The 24,090-nt window shown below is 36.3% G+C and overlaps 1 protein-coding gene across 1 annotated transcript in view; it reads left to right on the top strand.

Moving 5' to 3' along the window:
* Window positions 1-24,090, top strand: part of RALGAPA2 (Ral GTPase activating protein, alpha subunit 2 (catalytic)) — a 757,941-nt gene that overhangs the window by 490,510 nt on the left and 243,341 nt on the right. The window contains exons 33-34 of the mRNA XM_006895663.1: window positions 222-293; window positions 16,479-16,602. Coding sequence (XP_006895725.1) covers window positions 222-293; window positions 16,479-16,602 — 196 coding nt within the window. The remainder of the gene's footprint in view (window positions 1-221; window positions 294-16,478; window positions 16,603-24,090) is intronic.

Genomic DNA, 24,090 nt, shown 5'->3' with positions numbered 1-24,090 from the left:
GTGTCTTGGTGCAATGGAATTTTGATGCATTTGAATCAAAATTTAAAGTAGAATTTGCTCTGAAGGCTTCTATTAATATCACAAATCTTTAGTGAATGATGTATGAATAGATGGATGATAACCTACTTGTATAGATTTGTTCATTGATTGAAAAGAAGTAAGATTTACCTTTGGTTGCATGATTTTTCTCTTTATTTTCTCTATGTTTTATTTCTTTGTAGAAAGAACTTTCATCTGTTGAAGAAAAATTCAAAATTATTAAGAGAGTTAAAAAATTTGGACTCTCGGCAATGGTATGTTAAAAGTATACCAAACTACTTTATTCTTTTCTGGTTTTATATATTTTTGGATAATAGTTTCTGCTAAGGAATAAATATGCCTACACAGACACCTAACAGTAGTTCTATAATCAAAAATCTGTTTACTTTGTCTTCCCTTTGATATTTTTACCTTTAAGGAATGAACTTTTATGTTTGTTACACCAAAAGGAAGGGAATTCCAGTGTCATAATCTGTAACTAGTTATGCCCATGACCAACTGAAAGGCCTTGAGTGTCCAACATTAGCAGTTTGAATACACCAGAGTCTCTTCTCTATAATTCAAAGCCTTAGAAACCCTATGTTTCTATATATCAGCTGTGTATCAGAACCAACTTGATGGCAATGAGATGTGAGAATACACTGAAAGGAAGCCAGTACTCCCACCTACTAGAGGCTTTTTATTGAGTACTTTTCTGTGTGCAGATAGCTGACATACACTGTCATTTAATCTTTTCAGCAACTTCTTTTTCAGATGAGGAAACAGACGACATAACCTGTTTGTGGCCCCTCAGAAGCATACCTGTTGGGGCCATGTGATTAGTTCAGCCTGTTGAGTCTGGCAGTATAACCCATGCTGTGTACAGTGCTCAGATTCTGTCAACTTTGTTTTATGATTTGGAAAATTGAAAACCAGTAGATTTTAATTAATAAATCTATAAATAAGCCTGCTTCTCCAAAGCTGGTTAAATTCAAAGACCTGTCCCTTGTCCATATGCTTTCAGAACCATGAAAAGTTTTCAGAAGAAAAGATGCTTTCAGTACAACCTAACTAAAGAATAGAAGTAGCACTTGGTACAGTATAACTTTTCAGTTCATTGCCATTGAGTCAGAATCCTCCAGCAGATTTTCAGAGGCTATAAACACAGGAAGGCACATCTTTCTCTCTGATAGCCACCACTGGTGGATGGAAGATCGAAGAAAGGCAGGACCTTTGTTTAGCAACATAACTCACTATAGATTATGACACTAGACACTCAGTACATAAATGATGCTTTAAAAGTCTTGTAAAGGATTAATTTTAAAATAACAATATCTCCTCTGCCTTCTCCACCTCCTCTTCACCTAATCCCCTATCAGCTCTTAAGTTAAAAAAATTCCAGTGATAACCTTCCTCAAGTTTGTCTTTTAATTCATCAAAATATAGCTTATTCACTACATTTTGCCTACTCCTAGTTATAGCTCATGAAATGTTGAAAGAATAGGATGGAATACCTAGAATGGCTAGAATACCTCTAAAATGGAACCAAAATTCTCTCCAACTGGTTCCAATCCATGTTACCCTCCTTAGAGTTTCCAAGATGAAATCTTTAAAGGAGGAAGCTGCCCATTTTTCTCCCTTAAAGTAGGTGGTAGATTTGAACTGAGTTTTTGGTTAGCCGCCCACTATGCCACCAGGACTTTTCAGTTTTAAATAAAAAGCCAAATGGGTGGGGAAGCAAAGAGGAAGAAAAGGAGTAGCAAATCCCAACTTTAGCCCAATATGCCTTGACAGGTTGTACTCTACTATTTGGAGGAAGTATGGAAGTTTTCTCATTTCACTCGCTCATTCACTTAGTAGTCATTTATCCATTATCCTGCTTACAATTTAAGACACTTCGTTCCTTTGCAAGATACTTAGGATGATAAATTGTATACTTTGAACAAATATTTTCACCATCATTTATATTCAAGTTGCTTTGTTAGAAGTTGTTTTCTTTTGTAGCTTTGAGCCAAATTCAAAGATGACACATCCTTAAAATACATTGTAAATAGCTAGTATTAAAAAAAGAATAATAAATTGTGATTCATCAATTTTTTTAAAAAAAAATGCATTTTCAAGCAAAGTCTCTGTTTATGTCCCTATGATTTATGTTTCAAGTTCACAGTTTGTTTTGTTGAGTACCATTGAATTGGTACCTATTCACAGATGACACTCTAGTAGGTTTTTCGGAGACTGTAAATCACATAGGAGAAGACTGCTCATCTCTCTGCCACAGAGCAGCTAATGGATTTGAACTGCCTGACTTTGGGCTGGCAGTGCAACTCCATAGGTACTTTGAATTCTATTCTGTAAACACAATATTCAACAGCTGAACTCCAGTTGGAGTTGTAGCAAACACCTAACAATAACAACAAATCAGATAACCTTGTATTAATCATACATGCTTCCTCTCACAAAGCATTTTATGTTAAGATTAGCAACTATATGTGGGAATGGGTTTTCTTTTCTTTTTCTTTTTTTTTTTCACTTTTCAAACTTAACCATTATCTCTTCCTGGTCATTCAGTTCTTCTTATGTTTTTTTTTATAGTTACAGATATTTCCAAACATTAGCTATTTTGTGTGCATTTTCTAAATTTTGGTCATGGTAATAGGTGTCCAAAACCAGGTTCCCTCTACAGAAAGGACATGAGTACATTTTCTTCTGGATGGTTTTGGTTGCACTCCGGGAGAGTAATAGATATTTTAATATCATCACATGTACAGAAATAAAGACAGAGATGCAGCAATAAATGGCTTAGTTACACTTACAAAAAGGAACCACCCTTTAATCTAAAGCCAACAACTGAACTGCTATTTTAAATGGCCTTGTTTCTTGATATTCAAGGGAAACTTATGATAAACTATGAACCTTTAGTTCTGAGTGTAAAGAATTAAAATGAAACTCATCAGAGGTGAAAAAGATGTGAAGTGATTCTACCTTACATTACCCAACCTCAGATTCCACTTCACAATTATTGTTATATTTCTTTTTCTCTGGAAAATCAGACTGTTTTCTATTAAAATTCTGTGAAGGATTTCTTCTGAAGGACTCAAGGATTCATTTCTTTTTTTCTTCTTGTCCTAGGTAACATAAATGGTTAAAAGTCAAAAGATTTGATAGTTTAGCCCATCCAAAGACACTTTGGAAGAGAGGCTTTTAGTTGCTTCCAAAAGGAAGGCCCTATGGAGCATGGCCTACTTGCATGCTATGAATATCTTCCCAAAAGACAGCTAACCGCACTTTTTCTCAAGGATTAAATAGCAATCATTTGAATTCCAAACTCAACTTTTCAGATATATCCTCTATTATTCTGTGCTGCTTGTTGTTACGTGTCATTGAATCAGAAATGGCTCTTCAGTGAAATTTCAGAAGCTGTACACTGCACAAGAGGAGATTGCCCATCCTTCCTTGGAACAGCTGGTGGATTTAGACTACTTGCCTTCAGGTGGCAGCACAACTCCTTACCAGTAATCCACCAAAGCTTCTGTGCTTCTTAGTGCTACTTAATGTTAAGTATTAATGTTGGTAATGGGGCCAGTTTGTTGAGTATTAATATACTTGAATGAATTAGCTTACTTATGATTGAATTAGCTCCCCAAGAATAACTGAGTGGTAAATCCTTTGTCCCTTGACTGACTAACCTTTGCTTAAAACCTCGTCTCTTGAATTTAGTGTCTTTTTTTTTAATGTCTAAAATATTATCAACTTACTTTATGGAAAAAGGTGTTTTCAAAGTTATTTTTTTTTTTAAAAAAAACAAACAAGAAATTAGCATGGGCCTTTTAGCTGTGTAGGCTATGTATTGTTCTTTTAGTTAAGAGCATAACTTTTAGTTAGGATATTTCCATTTCCATAATCAATTCATCCGGTTTCCCTAGTGGGTAAGGAGTTGCACTACCAACCCAAAGGCAGGCATTTTGGATCCATCAGCTTCAACAAAGATGTAAATTTCTGTAATGAATGTACATGTAATTAACAGTGAAATCATTGCTGCCACATGGTAAGGTAAATGTTAAAATCATGTTTATTTATGTTTGGCTTTTCAGTGTGACAGCACAAGGAAACATAACTATTCTGGTCTATTCCTAATGATAAAGAACAGTGCTTCTGATGAGAAGGGAGAAATTGTTGGTTCTCTATCTATGTGCTCTTGAATTACCTGCTCTATCAGGCCTTCCTTGGTTTGCAGTATCTGGGTATGAAGTGTTGCTGATGTTGCTAATTACCATTTCAAAAGCCTGACTCTATCAAAACCAGTAGTCTGCATCCTGGCAGACTCTCCTGGTGCTAGCATTTCCAAAGATGTTAAATGGTTATTGCAAAAGGTCACCTTTCCACCACACTACATCATCAGTTATTCAGGCCTAGAGTCATGAATTAATAAGAAGAGAATAAACAAAATCATTTCACATAAGCATGAGGTAGTTTTTTTTGTTGTATAAAGACTGTACAATAGAAAAAAAACCTGAAGACTCCGTATTTATTATTTATACTGTATGTAATTATTTAGGGAGTTCTGGTGGCCTAGTGCCAAGAAGCTGTGCTGCAATCTCAAAGGCAAACTGTTTGAGACCACCAGCTGCTCCATGGGAGAAGCATGGCAGTCTAATCCTATGCAATTAACTTCCTCTAAAAACCTGTCTGAGGGTCAGCTATGGGTGGGTTCAACTCTATGATACATAACAACATTCTAGGATTTCATGTCTATACATAGACCAAGAAGCTGTTGTTCAAAAGGACAAAAGAGTACTAATGATATTCAGACAGGGATATCATTGCTGATGGATGCTGGCTGAAAGCAGAGAATATCAGAAGAATGTCTATCTGTATTGACTGTACAAAGGCACTTGACTGTATGGATCACAACAAACTATGTCTAACATTGAGAAAAATGAGAATCCCAGAACATTTAATTGTGCTCATGTGAAACCTATACCTAGACCAAGTAGCTGTTATCTGAACAGAACAAGGGAACACCTGTGTGGTTTAAAATTGGGTATGGTTTGCATTAGGAGTATATCCTCTCCATACATGTTTAATCTGTTTGCTGAGCATATAATTCATGAAACCTGGCTATATAAAGAAGAATATAGCAACAGAATTGAAGGAAAACTCATCAACAACTTGTGTTATGCAGATGGCACAACCTTTCCTGCTGAGAGCAAAGGGGGACCTGAAATGCTTGTTGCAGATCAAAGACTACAGCCTTCAATACGGATTGTATCTTAACCTCAAGAAAACACCAGGCCATTAGGCAACAATATGATATATAGAGAAAGGATTTAAACTGTCAATGATTTCATCTTGCTTGTATCCACAATCAACACCTTTGGTACCAGGAGTCAAGAAGACATATTGCTTTGGACAAGTCCACTGTCAGGGACCTCTCTAAAATAATGAGGAGTAATGATGTCAGTTTGAAAACTAAAGTGTGCCTGATCCAGGCCATGATCTTTTCAGTTACTTGCTGTGCATTCTGAGAGCTGGACGGTGAATAAGGATAACAGAACAATTATTGATGCCTTTGTGTTGTGCTGTTGAAGATGAGTACTGAATATGGCAATGACTGCTCTTGGAAAATGTACAGCAGGAGTGCTTCAGGGACAAGCATGGCAAAGCTTCATTTCTCGTACTTTAAATATGCTGCTAAGGAGAGGCTATTCTTTTTAAAAGGCTATCATGCTTAGAAGCGTGGAGGGTCAGCAAAAGAAAGGAAGACCCCAATCAGATGGATTGACATGGAGACTGAAGCACTGGGCTCAATTGTATGGAAGTGAGGATGGGACAGGACATAAGAGGACTCAAATCTGTTCATAGGATTGCTAGGCATCATACTCGACTTGATGGCACCTAACAACAATAGCATTCTAGGATGGTAAGTATGGAGTAGGATGGTAGGTGGTGTCAGGGGGCACTCCAAACCACAGTAAGTAATGTCTCAGTTTCAGTGCTCCAAAATATGTGAGGACAAGCTTCTTGACAGTTTGAGAGCTCTCCATTGGACATCTGTCACCACAGAGATCTCTTCTCAACCTAGCTCTAATCCTGCCAGGAAAGATCTGCTCTAAGGGATATCTTAAAGACTTCTTTCTTATATCTCAGAATCCAGAAGGAGTAGGAATGTGGGAATTGTCGATTTCAGTGGTTTGATAAGGGATTTTGTTCCATGATGGTTATCCGAAGACATAAGTTTGATGTTCAAGGAAGTACATTCCAAACTTCCTTGCTTATGGTACATTCTTCAAGTAAATTCAGTGTTTTGTTTTGGGGTTTGGGGTTTTTTGGTTGGTTTTTGTTTTTTGTTTTTGAGGTGTTTTTTTTTGTGTGTGTGACAGGGTAACTTGATTGTAAATTCTTAGTTCCTAGAACAACAGTCTCAAAGCTAGCTTGTCAATTATGTTAAAGGACTTTACATAGGAAACTTTTATGATAGTCTTAAATTTATGAACTATGAACAATCAGGTTAAAGGACCTAACATATCCAACTTTAATTACCACTTAATTGTTTTCAGTCAAACATTACTCTAAATCGTATAGCACTGGTCTGTCAATTTGCTGTACAAAAGTAAGTCGTAGTTGCTGTTGGGGTAAACACTGTGACACTGATGTGTCAAATGCAATAATGAAACAAAACTAAAAAAAAAAATGCAATAATGGTTATCCATGTCAAATGCAATAACGTTTATCCATGGTGGACAGAGTTTGGTGAAGCTCCCAAATTAAAACAGGCTTGGAAGCAGGAGTGGTATGAGTCGTACAACTCAACTGCATTTAAAAACAACAATCCTTTTCAATTACATCTGAGTACCTATCTCCATCATGTATAAATTTAGGATATTCTTCCTTTCTGGTAAAAGGACAGAATGTATCAAAAGCCTTGGAATTGGACAAGAACCAAAGATTCTACTTCATTGAAAATATTATAAGGAAGTATTAAAGATTGTGCATAAAGATCTCTTATGGGCAGATTTATAAATTTTAGTCTCATGCTTGGAAATGTAGATGGTCAGCTAAAGAGAAAATGACCCTCAACCAGATGGATTGACACATTGACTGCAACAATGGCCTCAAGTATATTGGGGATTATGAGTATGCCACACAATGAGTCTGAGTTCTACCGTGTTGTTCATAAGGTCATGAGGGCACTCCACAACAATGACAAGTCTATGCCTTTGATTGTAATCCTAGATTGGACATCTAATCAAATTAGAATATTGAGATGTTAAACAATAGAATCATTTTCATATTATTTGTCCACTTAAGGAAGAGTTCTTCCTATATTTTTTAAAATGTAATGCACAAATAAGAGTGGAATTGGCCTGAAGGTTATATTCACATTTAATATTACTAAGAAAGAGACTATGGTAAATTATTAGTTGCTTAGTTAAATGAGTGCTTCTTGTTTAAAGTTCTATTTTCAAAAGAATGGTGTTATCATCTCTAACCTGTTACCAGTTTACTTGTTAAAAGTCCATTTATTTTGATGTTAGGGTAAAATTCATAAAAACTAGTTATTGATACATTGAAATAGATTTTCTTCAGTCATTTCAGCATAGGTTTAATTGTGCATCCATCCATCTGTACACAAGGGATTATGCTAAATATGCAAAAACTAAAATCATGGGCTTCTTTCCTCAATTATGCCTACTTAATTTAATTGCAAAATGCTCTTATGGAGAAAGTGGATGATGAGCTTCTAGGAGGACATGTACCCCCCCTTACAAAGAAAATACCCAAGTATCTTGAGAGAAATTTCTGTTTCTTATCAAGCCTTGGCTTATTTTATAACTGCAGTGAGGAAATTTACCCAATATTCTTATGTTTGGTATGTAGAACAGGAGAAGGGGACAGCCATGTATATCTTTGCACAGTTGATAGCTACTTACAATGTTTCCAAAGCTTTTTAGGGTTTTGTTTTACCAAAAGAGGAAATAATTTGTCAAATGTTACTCCTTAGCATGGTATTGTGTTAATTTAGTGATTGAATGTGGCCTCTTGAGCCAGATCATCTTGATTTAATACCTAATCTACATTCTGTGTGCAGTTTTTATTTACCTTTCTGTACCTTTTTTCAGACACCTTCACAAGAGGGTTGATAGTAATAATACCTGTCTCATTAGTCTAATTGTGAAGAAAAAATGTGATTATGATTTAAATCTTCTTAGAACAGTGACTCTTCCTAGTAAAAGCTCAGTAAATATTTCCTGTATCATCAAAAGAAGATGGAGTACATATGGTCACTATACCAAAAAGAAGTGGCTAACACAGAAGAATTACATGAAACAACATATGATCAAGAGACAATGGTGATGAAGGAGGAAGGTCAAGCTGCTCTGAAGGAACTGGCACAAAGATCCAGAAATTGATGTAAAACCAGCTGACATATTTCAACAAACAGCTGCTTCCATGGACACACTCACCAGGTTGTGCCAAGAAATCTGGAAGCGTCAGACCACAACCTCCGCCGTACTGCAACTGCTGCCAAACCATGACTCCCATGGGACCACGGCCTCTGCTGGACCACAACTCCCACTAGGGTGCAAACAGACAGGCACAAATGAGTGAGCATGAATTGTACAGCTGGAATTTGAGTGAGGTCCCCGTGCATGCCCACCCAGACAATTGGAATCTGAGTGAGGTCCCTGAACATGTCCACCCTGCGAGCATCTGCACACACATGTGCCTGCCTTGCCTATGCATGCAAACTCACCCCTTGCTCACTCCATGCCCCAGCCTACCCTGCACACATGCCTCCCTGCTCTGCCTTGCATCTCCTCACATCCAGTCAATTAACTGCCTTTAATCCAGAGCACCTTGGCTTAGCTGAGCTGCAACAATTATCTGACAGAAAAGGCTGCATTCACAGGCCCTGAAATGAAATTTCCCTTGTATCAGAAGTTCAGAGAGAAACAAAGGCAGTGTGGCTGCCCCACCCTCATGTGGAGCAGTGATTCAGATCAAGAACCTATCATCACCTGAGGCATGAAAAACGCTACCACAGCAATGACACACACGTAAGAAGCAGGCTACCTCACACCTTATATAAGCACAAAACAAGATACAGCCCCCCAAAAGTGACACAATATCAATGGATTTGCTGAAGCCAGAAAGTCAAATGGAACTTTCTGACACAGAATTTAAAAGAACAATGATTGAATATTTCCAGTGGGTGAAGGACAAACTAGTAAAATTACAGGATATTGCAAGCAAAAACCAGGAGGAGCTTAAAGAAACAATCCGAAACAATGCAGATAAAACAAACAAAGCATTAGAGGCTCTGGCAAACCAAGAAACTATGATCAAAAATATGAGGTCCAATATTTAAGATGCTGTCAACATGATGGAGGGACACATGAACAGAATTGGAGATGGAACATTGAATCAATGAAATAGAAGATAGAATTGTTACCACTGATCTGCTAGAGCAAAAAGCTGAATCAAAAAGAAGGAAAAAGAAGAAAACCCAAGAATAATGTGAGACACTGTCAAGAGAAATAACATGTGCATCATAGGAATCTGTGAACAAGAAGAAGCAAGTAAAGGCACCAAAAAAGTTGTAATTACTAGAAGAAAACATCTCAGGCACAATGAAGAATGACAAAATTTATATTCAAGAAGCTGAGCAAACACCATATAGAAAAGACCCCAAAAGAAAAACACCAAGGCATATCATATTCAAATTTCCCAGAACCAAGATAAGGAGAGGATTCTGAAAGCAGTGATGGAGAAATAAAGAGTAACCTATAAGGGAGACCAGATAAGATTAAGTGTCAATTTCTCAGCAGAAACCATGCAAGCAAGAAGACAGTGGAATGACATATATCGAACACTCAAAGAACACGACTGTCAACTAAGACTATTGTATCTAGCAAAATTGCCCATCAGATATGATGGAGAGATCAAGATATTCCCAGAAAAACAGAACCTAACCAAGTTTATAAAAACAAGACCAGTGTTGCAGGAAACACTGAGAAACATCCTTACAAAGGTGCTACAGAAAGCAGGATGGACTAAAGTAACTAGCAACAACACCAAAAATAACTCAACAAAACGAGAGCAATAAAACCTTGCTTCTCAGTAATCACACTAAATGTGAGTGTTTTAAATGCAACACTGAAGAGAAAAAGTTATTATTGTTGTTATGTGCCGTTGAGTCACCTGTGACTCATAGTGACCCTGTGTACAGCACCCCTAAACCTTGCTCTAGCCTTTGCCAATCTCACTGTCTCCAACACACCTACCCCTATTTCCCAGTCACTGAATCAGTCCACCTCAAAGAGGGTCTTCCTCTCCTATGCTGTCCCTCCACCCTTCCAAGCATGATATCCCTCTCCAAGGAGTGGTCCCTCCTTGCAACATGTCCAAAGTATGTCAGACAAAACTTCAGAATCCTTGCCTCCAAGGAGCAGCGTGGTTTAACCTTCTCTAGGATGAACCTGTTCGTTTCTTCTCCAACACCACACCTCAAATGCATCAGTTTTCCTTCTGTCGTCCCTAGTCATTGTCCAGCTCCTTGATGCATATAGTAAGTGATTGCAAAGACTATTACCTGTATCAGGTGCACCTTAATATTCAGAATGAGATCATTGCTTTTCAGTATTTTGGACAGGTCTCTAACAACACTTTCCCTTATTTCCCTTATTGCTCTATACATCTTTTAATTTCTTGGCTGCTGGTTAAATAAGCGTTGATTGTGGAGCCAAGCAAAATAAAGCTCTCAATCTATCATCTATCATGATGCTGCCATTGGCCCAGTGATGAGACTCTTTGTATTCTTGATATTGAGCCTCAATCCATATTGAAGGCTGCAGTCCTTGAAGCTATGCAGCAAGCACTTCAAGTCTTCCTCAGTTTCATCAAGCAGGGTTGTGTCATCTGCATGATGCAGATTGTTGATGAAAAAGCGAAAATCCATCAATATGCTATCTACAAGAGACACACCTGGAAAATGAAAATAAAGAGAATAAAAATAAAAGCAGGGGGGGAAAATATACTAGGCAAATGGCAACCAGAAAAAAGCAGGAGTAGTGATATTAATCTCTGATAAAATGCATTTCAATGCAAAAACCATCACAAAGGACAAGGAATGTCATACATAATGCTTAAATGGTCAAAAGAAAAAGAGAACATAATAATAAATATCTATGCACCAAATAGCCTGCAAAATATAGAAAACAAACTTTAACAAAATGGAAAAAGGATATAGAAAATACCACTTAATTAGTTTCAGTACACCACTGTCAAGAAGAAACTTAAAGATACTGAAGAGTTAAGAGACATAATAAAACAATTTTATCCCATAGATAATTATAAGCTAATGCCCCCCCAAAAAACACAGTGTACCTTCTTATCCAATGTGCATGGAACATTCACCAAATAGGTCACATTTTAAGTAGCAAGGCAAGCATCAATAAATTAAAAAACATAGAAATAATACAAAGCCTCTTCTCAGACCACAATGCTACAAATTCAGAAATAATAAGAGGATAAAGAAGAAAACAACATACACAACATACATTTGGAGGCTGAACAACATCTTGCTTGAATGAGTGTGTACTGTTTTTGTTGTTGTTGTTAAATGCTGTCAAGTCATAGGCGACTCAGCATCCCTATGAATGAAAGATATGAACACTGGTATAATGTCATTTCTCCAAGTTCATAGGGTTTCCAGAGGAGTGGGTACTAGAAGAAATAAAAAATGAAAAGAAAAAATGTCTTGAAACAACTGACAATGAAAACAGTACTTACCCAAACCTCTGGGAAGCAGCCAAAGCAGTAATCATAAATCAATTTATAGCAATAAGCAGACATCAAAAGGCAGGAAAGAATGCAATGTCACCAACAAGTTGAAAAAGACAGCCAGAAAAACCAATGCCCTCTAAAAAACCTGAAATTATAAAAATTAGGACAGAAATAAATGAAATCTAAAACAGGAAAACAATTGAAACCATCAACAAAACTAGGAGTTGGTTGTTCGAACAGGTAAGTAAGTAAGTAAATAAATAAATAAAATTGACAAATCACTAGCAAAACTAACGAAGGAAACAACACAAGTAATTAGAATAAAAAATGAAACAGGGAATGTCACAACAGAACCAACTAAAATAAAAAGGCTAACAATGGAATATTATGGAAAAACTATACTCAAACAAATAGAAAAACCTGGAGATAGTGGACAAATACTTAGAAATTCACAACCTACCTAAACTGACACAAACTGAAATTGAATATCTGAATATATAAGAAACTGAAAAGGTAATTAAAAAAATTCCAGCCAAAAAAAAAGCCCTGGTTTTACGAGTTAATTTTACCAAACATTCAGAGAAGAGCTGTCACCAATTCTACATAAACTATTTCAGAAAATAAAAAAATATGGAATTCTCCCAGACTCATTCTATGAAGCTAGCATATCCTTGATACCAAAGCCAGATAAAGAAACCACCAAAGTAGAAAACTGTAGGCCAATATCTCTCATGAACATAGATGAAAAAATCCTGAATAAAATTCTGGCCAATAGAATGCAATGATACATCAAAAAAGTAATTCACCATGACCAAGTGGAATTCATAACAGGTACGGAAGGGTGGTTCAACATAAGAAAAACAATGTAATTCACCATATTAACAAAGCAAAGAAGCAGCACATGATCCTATCAATTGATCTAGAAAAGGCCTTTAACAAAATCCAACACCCTTTCCTGATTAAACCACTCAACTAAATAGGATTAGAGAGGAATTTCCTCAACATAGTAAAAAATATATACGCAAACCTGAGAGCCGCCATTGTTCTAAATGGAGAAAGATTAAAGGCATTCCCTTTGAGAACAGGAACTACACAAGTATGCCCACTATCACCTCTCCTATTGAATATTGTATTTGGAGTCTTAATGATAGCAGTAAGACAAAAGACGGAAATAAGAGATATCCAAATTGGCAAAGAGGAGGTAAAAGTATCTCTCTATGAAGATGATATGATAGTATACTTAGAGAACCCTATAGATGCAGCAAGAAAACTACTAGACATTGTTGACCAATTCAGCAAAGTGCCAGGATACAAGATCAACATACAAAAATCAATTGGATTTCTCTACAGTGACAAAGAGAATACAGAACTGGAGCTAAGAAAAACAAACCTTTCACAGTAGTTGATCACAAGGTTAAATACTTGAGAGTAAATCTGACCAGAAGCACAAAAGATCTATGTAAAGAAAATTACAAATCATTACTACAAGAAACAAAAATAGACCTTGTGAAGTGGAAGAATGTACCTTGATCATGGATAGGAAGACTTAATATTATAAAAATGACAATACTACCAAAGGCAATTTATACATTCAATGCAATCCCAATACAAATACCAACTCCATTCTTCAAAGACATGGAAAAGGCAATCTCAAATTTCATTTGGAATGGAAAGAGGCCCAGAATAAGCAAAGCACTTCTTAAGAAGAGAAACAAGGTAGGAGGCATCTTATTCCCTGATTTCAAATCCTACTTCACTGCTGTGGTGGTCAATACAGCGTGGTACTGGTTCAATGGCAGACATAGATCAATGGAATAGAATTGAGAACCTGGAAATCAGCCCATCTACCTATTGTCAATTGATTTTTGACAAGGAGATGAAATCAGTTAAGTAGCGAAACGACAGTCTTTTTCGCCAATGTTATCCACAAAATTGGAAAACTACTTGCAGAAAATTCAAGCAAGATCCACACCTCACTCCATACACAAAAACGATCTCAAACTGGATCAAGGACTTAGGACTGAAACCAAAGACTATTAATTTCATTAGAGAAATGCTTTGAAGATGTCTAGAAGCACTACTCTACAACATAAACAGTCTTTCAAGCATTCTGAAAAACCTACAACCAGGAGAGGATGAAATAAGTCAATGAAAATTTCTAAGAATCAAATTTCTTTGTACATCCAAAAATTTCTCCAGTGGGGTAAAAAGGGAAGCCATAGACTGGGAAAAATAGTATCTGTTAATGACATTCTGATAACGAACTTATGTCTAAAATTTATAGTATACTCAAGCATCACAGCAAGATAAAGGTAAATAACCCAATCACAAAATGAACACAGGATGTGAACAGACACTTCACCAAAGAAGACATTCAGATGGCCAACAAACACATGAAATGTTCAAACTCCCTAGCTCTAAGAGAGATGCAAATCAAAACAACTATGAGATATCATCTCACACCAGTAAGAATAACAAAATTTAACAGAACAGCAAACAACAATTGCTGGTGAGGTTTTGGAGAAATGGATCCTTATTCACTGTTGGTGAGAGTGTTAAATAGTGTAACCACAAAGGAAGGCAGTATGACGCTTTCTCAAAAGTTCAAACTAGAAATACCATTTGACCCATCAGTTCCACTACTGGGAATATACCCTAAAGAAACCATAACTGCCACCCAAGCTGATATGTGCACACCCATGTTTATTGCTGCATAAATTTGGAAACAACCCAAGTGCCCATCAACAAACGAATGAATAGAGAAGCTGTGGCATATCCACACAATATAATACTATGCTGCATTGAAAAACAAGGAACTCGAAATATACAAAATGGACGACCTTGGAGGACATTATGCTGAGGTAAATATCTCAGTCACAAAAGGAAATATACTGCATAATGCCACTGTTGTAAAGCAGGACTGACACTGGGGTTTGGGGAAGACTAAGAAAAGGGGGGATAAATAATGTATACTGCATTGAAACAGATTAGGGAGAGAATTGTTTAAACGGAATATATGATATTATTTTCGTGACAAGAGCCAGAATGAGAGCTGCATAGTGGAGTGAGCTCTGGAAGGGAGGAATTGTATAACAATGCCAGAATATTTGCTTTTTCGTTTTCAAAGAGAAAAAAAGCGAACTTGGGGGAGGAGTGGAGAGGCAGGAAAATGTACCACAATGAATGAATGGAAATCCAAAGTTCCTATAAACTTAATTTTTAAAAAAGTAATCTGGAGGGCAGCTGCCTGGCTAAATAACTGTAAGAGATCTGTATTTAGTCCCACCCACCCCCCAAAAAAGGTGATCCAATATAGTGAGCAAATTATCAAACAGTATTACTAGTATCACACACAGACAACACATCCTGCTAATGAGTATTAAAAAAATGAAAAGCGGATGGAACATTACATCAACAGAGAACTATTAGAAATTCAAGCTGGGATTAAATCAGGCCATGGCACTAGGGACATCGTAGCCAATGCCAGATGGGTCTTGGTTGAAAGCAGAGTACCAGCTGAATATCTTTCTGTGTTTCATTGACTATGCAAAGGCATTTTCATAGTATATGGAGTGTATGGAGCAGAGCAAATTGTGGATAACCTTGAGAAGAATAGGAAACCCAGAACAATTAATTGTGCTCATGTGAAACCTATACCTGTATCAGGAAGCAGATGTCAGAATAGAACAAGGTGGTTCAGAAGAACTCCATGGTTCAAAATTATGAAAAGTGTGCTTCAGAAATGCATCCTTTCTCTATACCTTTCCAATCTATATGTGGAACAGATGATTCAGGAGCTGGGCTTTATGAGCAGGAATGCGGTGTCAGGATTGTAGGAAGACTCATCAACAACCTACTTTATGCATATAACACAACCTATCTTGCTTGCCAAAACTGAGGAAACGTGTTTAAACTGAAGCATTTACTGCAAAAGATCAAGGACTGTAGTTTTCATTATTAAGTGAAGTTCAACATCAATTGAGATTGTTAATGATTTTAGCTTGGTTGGTTTCACAATCAACTCTCTTCGTATCAGCTGTCAGGAAATCTAAAGATGAATTACATTGGAAAACTCTGCTTTCAGGGACCTCTCCAGAGGGCTAAAGAGCAATAATGTCAGTGTAGTATAGAGACTAAGGTATACCTGATCCAGACCATGGTCTTCACAATTACTTGTTAAACATCTGAGAGCTAGACATTGACTAAAGATGACAGAATGAATGGCTTTGAATTGTGGTATTGGAGAAGAATATTGAACATTCCATAGACTGACAAGAGAACAAACAGATATGCCCTGGAGAGGGTGAAACCAAGTTGTTCCTTGGAGGCAAGGATTTTGAAGCTCTTGTCACAACTTACTTTGAGTGTGTGGCCAGAAGGGACCAGTCCTTGGAGAAGGATATCATGGTTAGAAGGGTAAAGGGTCAGTGCAAGAGAGAAAGATGAGAAGATAGATTGATGCAGTAACTGGAGTAATGGGGATAGGTGTAGGGAAGACAGTGAGATTGACTCAGGATAGGGCAGGGTTCAAAACTATTGTGTATAGGATCACTATGAGTTGCAGGCAATTAAATGGCGCATAACAAAAACAGAATTGGAATCAATTTACAATAGTAATAAAATAGAATTTTATGTTTAAGAATTCTGACACCTGTAAATTTTTAAATTAACAGCCGTGAAACACACAAAATTGCAGTGTTTTACATTGCCGAAGGTCAAGAAGATAAGTGTTCAATCCTTTCCAATGAAAGGGGGAGCCAAGCATATGAAGACTTTGTTGCTGGACTTGGATGGGAGGTAATTTCTGTCATTAATATCATAAGTGCTTTCTGGTCAAAGCTACTTAAAGATATATACAACCTAGACATTAGATAGATAGATGATAGATAGATAGATAGATAGATAGATAGATAGATAGATAGATAGATAGATAGATAGATAGATGATAGATGATAGATAATTTTATTTTACACTGGTTTGCTTACAGAGTTTGTATACATTGTTGATTTTATTAATTTTTATATACTTTTCCATTCAAACAGCATACGTAGTACTCTGGATTTGAAGACTACACTGAATTTTATTTCTTTGGCTATTTACTCTTCAGCTCTTTACACATGAACTTTATTTTCTCTTGCATTATTTCATTTACTTTTTGCTAGAACTGAGTAGTTGAATGGACTCACCCTGAAAAAAAGTTTTCTTTTAAGAGGATGTAGGACTTGGGGAGGGAAGCAGTGGGCTTTACCACAACATAGTGTGTGGAGGAGAAATTTGTGACTTCATTGGTGAAAAGACGAAGAAAGAATTGGATGTTAGTTTGCTATCCTAGAGTAGATTTCAGTGTGGTTCATTAGGAAAACCCACCACCTCAAATCATGTTCAGCCCTTGTGGGTTTCTGAAGCTCTAACTCTTTTTACTATTGATTTGCATATAAAGTTCATATACATTGTGTTTCATACTTCCCCTCATTCACAATGTGTTTCATACAATCATTGCCACTCATTGTTTTTTTTTTTTAAAATTATTCACCGTTGAACTATGCCCACCATTACCTTGCAATTCCAGATCCCCACTGAGTCTTTCCAATTTCCTTTACCCTGCTTCCTCCACCCACCAAATTGTGTGACTCTGTGATTTCCCCCCTGCCCATACTGACCCTTCTTCTCTATCACTTCCCCCCTGGAATCCCAAACACATTTTACTAGTTAATCCTTCTGGTTTTACAATAGTAATCTTATGCAGTCCTTAAAAGACTGAATTAGTTCATTTAGCATAATGCTCTCCAGTCTCTCTCAAGTTATGTAGTATTTTTCACAGTCATTGCTCCTGGGTGCTGCATAGTATTCAATTGTGTGAATTGTTTCTCAATTCATTAGATTGTGTTTGGATATTTGGGCTATTTTCATGTTCTTGTGTTTATAAATTACTCTACTATTAACATTGGTGTACAAATCTCCATTTGTATCTCAGTTCTACTTTCTTTAGTGTACATTCCTAGCAGAGGAATAGCTAAGTCTTATAAAATTTCTATGTTCAGCTTGTTGAGGAAATGCCAAACTGCCTTCCAGAGTGGTTGTACCATTTTACAGTCCCAACAACAGTGTATGTGAGTTTCTATCTCTCTACATCCTCTCTAAATTTTATTGCTTGTAGTCCTGTTAAACTTTGCCACTGATACTGGTGTGAGATGGTATCTTATTGTAGTGTTGATTTGCATCTCTCTGATTGCCAATGATTTTTTAGCATTTCATGTGTCTCTTGGCCATCTGAATATCTTCCTCTGTGAAAAGTCTTTTCATGTCTCTTGCTCATTTTGTAATTGGATTATCAGTCTTTTTCTTATAGAGTGCCTGTAATACTCTCTTTTTGTTTTGTTTTTTGGCTGTTTTTTGTTGTTATGAGACTCTTTGAGATGATATTACCAAATGTTTTTCCCAAGTCAGTTAGGTTTTCTTTTCATCCTATTGGAAGATGTTTTGATACACACTAGGATTTAATCTATAAAAGGTCTCATTCATCAATTTTATCCTCTTCTGGTTGTATAATTTTAGATTTATTTGTCAGCTTCTTTGTACATGGGCTAGGCATTCTAAGATTGGCCCCATTTTTTTATTTTATCTTTATGGTTTGAGGCTTTACCATTAGGTCTCTGATCCACCTTGAGTTGATTTTTATGTTAGTGCTTAGGCTTTCTGCTAATTTCTTCAGAAGCACTCCAGTTCTGCCAGCACCATTTCTTAAAGATGTTGTTGTTTCCCCATTTGATAGATTTTGTTGCCTTGTCAAATATCAGTTGACCATAGATAGAGAGTTAGTTTCTGGCTTCTTTATTCTGTTTCATTTATGTGCTTGTCATGGTATCAGCACCACATTTTTTTTAAATTATTATTACAGCTGTATAGTAGATTTTCAGATCAAGGAGTGCTATGCCTCCCACTTCATTCTTGATTTTCAGAAGCTGAAGCTGTAACTCTTGGTGGGAGGAGATTTCCCATCTTTCCCATGGAGGGGTAGGTAGAGTCAGACTATTAATCTTTCTTTTAGCAGCTCAGCATTTTACACACTATGCCACCAAGTCTCCTTAATATTAAAAAAAGATTGGTTTTTGTTTCTCTTTTCTCCTCAGTAATACTCCGACATACACATTTACACAACCATATATGCATGTATCCCAAAGCACATATATCCATAGGCCATATATCCTCAGAATCTAAAAGAATTCAAAATAGTTAAATTGGAAACCAATGTGTCTGAAATATTGTATTTAGTCTTTTGGATTTCCCAGTTTCTGTGGTCTGGGAAACTCCTTGGACTCATCAATTCAGAGTTTACTCATCTGCATGTTCAGTGTTAATATTTGGAAAGATGTAGATATGGAGATAGGAGCATACCAAGGTTAAGACCATGTATATTTTCTAAAAGTCAAATACATTTTAGTCTGAAAGAATTCTTGGCCTTTCAGTAAACTAAAAGAACTTTGTTGTTCTTACCAATAGTTATCATTTAACATATTGTAAACCACAGAGTTTTAACTAAATGTGTAAGGAAAGCTTTCTACAGAGGGGATTCTTCCATTTCTCTTTGTCAAGTGTGTTAAACGAGGTGCTTTATAGATCTAGGCACTGACTAAGCACTGAGGATTCACGTCATAGCTTTAAATTTAATTATGACTAAGCAATTTTGGTAATGGTGTAATTTGGAATAACATTTTTGAAAGGAGAAATAGCTCTACCTCTTATCCCATCATCCTGGCGAAATTCTCCCCCAGGAGTGTTTCCCCCAGGAATGCTCCCCCAAGTATGGAAATAAGCAGAAAATCCACAGAGTCACTAGGAGGGACACTGGGAGGAAGGTAGAGTAGGAGATATGTGCATCAAACTTTAAATAGCAGCTTTCTTTAGATCATGGAATTACGGAACATTATCATTTTTAGTGGTTTACTTTAATATGCTGGATTTTCCCTTAATGTCAGTACTTTTATTTATAATTGGAAGGAAAGCATAAAAATAAAAAGAGTGGTTTTTGTTTTGTTTTCATTTAAAGACTTTTTTATTATTATTTAAGTGAATGTTTACAAAGCATATTGGCTTTTTCATTAAATCATTGATACATTTTTTTTCTTTCATTCATTATTACATTTTTCTCCTTACCCACCTCTCCCTCCCAATTTGCTCTTCTCTTTGAAAAGTTAAAGAAAAATTCTTTCATTGTTATGCAATCCCTCCCACGAAGTGGACTCCACTATGCAGCCTTCATTCTAGACTCCTGTCATGATAATAATACCTAACCATATATCACTTTTAAACAGTTCTCTCCCTCATCTGTTTCAATGCAGTATATATTATTTGTCCCCTCTTTCTTAGTCTCCTTTCAACCTCAATGTTAGTTCAGTTTTACAACAGTGGAACTATGCTGTATTTGTCCTTTTGTGACTGAAATGTTTCACTCACATAATGTCCTCCAGGGTCATCCATTTTGAATAATATTTCATGAGTTCTTTGTTTTTCATTGCAGCACTGTATAGGAGATTGCCTTTTCCATGTCACTGAAGAATGAAATTGGTATTTGTATTGGGATTGTATTAAACATGTAAATTGTCTTTGGGTAGTATTGTCATTTTTACAATATTGAGTCTTCCTATCCATAAGCAAGGTATATTCTTCCACTTCACCAAGTCTTTTTTTGTTTTTTGTAGTAATGATTTGTAATTTTCTTTAAATAGATCCTTTGTGCTTCTGGTTAGATTTGTTGTTTGTTGTTGTTATGTGCCGTCGAGTCGCCTGCGACTCATAGCGACCCTATGTACAACAGCCCTAAACTCCGCTCTGTCCTGTGCCAATCGCACTGTCTCTGACACTCCCATCCCAATTATCCCAGTCACTGAATCAATCCACCTCGTAGAGGGCCTTCCTCTCCTGCGCTGTCCCTCCACCCTCCCAAGCATGATGTCCCTCTCTAAGGACCGGTCTCTCCTCACAACATGTCCCAAGTAAGTTAGACGGAGCCTCAGAATCCTTGCCTCCAAGGAGCCACCTGGTTTAACCCTTTTCAGGACAAATCTGTTTGTTTTCCTAGCAGTCCACGGTATTCTCAGTACTCTTCTCCAGCACCACCCAAGTATTTAACCTTATGATTAGCTATTGTGAAGGGTTTGTTTTTCTTAGCTCCAGTTCTGTATTCTCTTTGTCACTGTAGAAAAATCTTACTGATTTTTCTATGTTGATCTTGTATTCTGGCACTTTGCTGAATTGGTCAACTATGCCCAGTAGTTTTCTTGCTGAATCTATAGGGTTTTCTTCTAAGTATACTATCATATCATCTTCATAGAGAGATAATTTTACCTCCTCTTTGCCAATTTGGATACCTCTTATTTCCTTCTCTTGCCTTATTGCTATCACTAGTACATCCAAAGCCATATTGACCAGGAGAGGTGATAGTGGGCATCGTTGCCTAGTTCCTGTTATAAAGGATACTGTCTTTAATCTTTCTCCATTGAGGACAATGTTGGCTCTCATGTTTGCATATATACTTTTTACTACATTGAATAAATTCCCCTCTAATTCTATTTTGTTGAGTGTTTTAATCAAGAAAGGGTGTTGGATTTTGTCAAAGGCCTTTTCTGCTTCAATTGATAAGATCTTTGTTAATGTGGTGAATTACATTGATTGTTTTTCTTATGTTGAACCATCCTTGCATACCTGTTATGAATTCTACTTGGTCATGGTGAATTATTTTTTTGATGTATTGTTGAATTCTATAGGCTAGGATTTTATTCAGGATCTTTTTCATCTATGTTCATGAGAGATAAGGGCCTATAGTTTTCTATTTTGGTGGTTTCTTTATGTGGCTTTGGTATCAAGGATATATTTGCTTCATAGCATGAGTCTGTGAGAATTCAATCTTTTTTTCAATTTTTATGAAATAGTTTATGTAGGATTGGTGACAGTTCTTCTCTAAATGTTTGATAAAATTCACTTGTAAAACCATCTGGTCCAGGGCTTTTTTTGGCTGGAAGTTGTTTTATTACCTTTTCAATTTCTTCTTTTGTAATGGGTCTGTTCAAGTGTTCAACTTTGATTGGTGTCAGTTTACGTAGAATGTGAATTTCTAAGTATTTGTCCATTTCCTCTAGGTTTTCCTTTTTGTTTGAGTATAGTTTTTCATAATATTCCATTGTTAGTCTTTTTATTTTACTTGGTTCTGTTGTGATGTTGCCCGTTTCGTCTTTTATTCTGATTATTTGTGTCTTTTACTTCTTTTTCTTTGCCAGTTTTGCTAGTTGGTTTGTCAATTTTATTGACCTTTTAAGAGAACCAACTCCTAGTTTTGTTGATGGTTTCAGTTGTTTTTCTGTTTTCTATTTCATATATTTCTGCTCCGATTTCTATAACTTAAGGGTTTTTTTAAGAGGGTGTTGGGTTTTTTGCTGTTCTTTTTCAATTTGTTAGAGATGTTGTGTTAGAGAATCAATGTTCTTTTTTTCCCTGCCTTTTGATGTATTTGCTTATTGCTATAAAATGACCCCTGAGTACTGCTTTGGCTGTTTACCAGAGGTTTTGGTAAGTTGTGTTTTCATTGTCATTTGTTTCAAGAAACTTTTTAATTTCTTTTTTTTTTTCTTCTTGTACCCACTCATGTTCAACCAAGGTGTTGTTCAACTTCCAAATGTATGATTTTTTTCTCCTTTATCCTCCTGTTATTAATTTCTAATTTTGTAGCATTGTGGTCTGAGAAGATGCTTTGTATTTTTTTGTGTGTTTTTTAATTCATTGATACTTGCCTTCTGGCCCAATATGTGATCTATTCTCGGGAATGTTCCATGCACATTGGAGAAGAAGGTATACTGCATTTTTTGGGATATATTAGCTTCTAAATATCTGTGAAATTGAGTTGGTTTATTGTGTGGTTTAAGTCTTCAGCATCTCTGTTGAGTTTCTTCCTGGTAGTTCTATCTTTCCTTGAGAGTGGTGTATTGGAGTCTCCAACTACTATAATAATGTTGTCTATTTCCTTTTTCAGTTTTGTTAATATTTGTTTTATATATTTTGCAGGTCTATCATTTGGTGCATCAATATTATTGTTATGTTCTCTTGTTCTGTTGACCCTTTAAGCATTATGTAGAGACCTTCCTTGTCCTTTGTGATGATTTTTGCATTGAAATTTATTTTATTACAGACTAATATCTCTACTCCTGCTTTTTCCTGATTGTCATTTGCTTGTTATATTTTTTCTCACCCTTTTATTTTTCTTTCTTTATCTTCACTTTTAGGGTATGTCTCTTGTAGACAGCATATTGATGGTATGTTTAAACCATTCACATTCAATTTGATTATTGAGAGGCACAGTTTTATTGCTATCATTGTGTTGAGTTCTTTTTGGTGTTGTTGCTAGTTACTTTGGTCTGTCCTGCTTTCTGTGGCACCTTTGTAGGAAGAACATCTCTCAGTGTTTCCTGCAACACTGGTCTTGTAATTTTACAAACTCCTTTAGTTTCTGTTTTTCTGGGAATATCTTGGTCTCTCCTTCATATTTGATGGACGATTTTTCTGGGTATAATATCCTTGGTTGACCGTTGGGTTCTTTGAGTTTTTGATATATGTCATTCCACTGTCTTCTTGCTAACATGGTTTCTGCTGAGAGATAGGCACTTAATCTTAACTGCTCTCCCTTACAGGTTGCTCTTTGTTTCTCCATAACTGCTTTCAGAATTCTCTCCTTATCTTTGGTTCTGGGAAATTTGACAATGATATGACTTGGTGTTTTACTTTTGGAGTCTATTCTATGTGGTGTTCTCTTAGCTTTTTGAATATATGTTCTCTCATTCTTCTGAACTGGGAAGTTTTTTTCTAGTAATTCTTCTACAGCTTTTTTTGGTGCCTTTACTTCTTCCTGTTCTGGGATTCTGATAATGCCCAAGCTATCTCTCTTGATGGTGTCCTTCATTATTCTTAGGTTTCCTTCTTTTTTCCTCCTCTTTGATTCTGCATTTTGCCTTAGCAGATTAGTGGTGACAATTCTGCCTTCTATTTCACTGATTTTGTGTTCCATCTCTTCAACTCTGTTCATGTGTCCCTCCATCATGTTCATAACTTAAGCATTGGAACTTAAATTTTGGATCATGGTTTTTTGCTCTTCCAGACCTTTAATGACTTGATTGTTTTATCTTTATTGTTTTGGATTGTTTTTTAAGCTCCTCCTGATATTTGCTTGCATTGTCCTGTAATTCTTCAAGTTTGTCTTTCACCCATTGAAAATATTCAATAATTGTTCTTTTAAATTCT

The sequence above is a fragment of the Elephantulus edwardii genome, unplaced genomic scaffold (assembly GCF_000299155.1).
Source record: "Elephantulus edwardii isolate Elephantulus edwardi_28Jun2011 unplaced genomic scaffold, EleEdw1.0 scaffold00172, whole genome shotgun sequence".
NCBI lineage: Eukaryota > Metazoa > Chordata > Mammalia > Macroscelidea > Macroscelididae > Elephantulus > Elephantulus edwardii.
The sequence above is the reverse complement of the archived record's forward strand: the minus strand, read 5'-3'. Positions and strand labels throughout refer to the sequence as shown.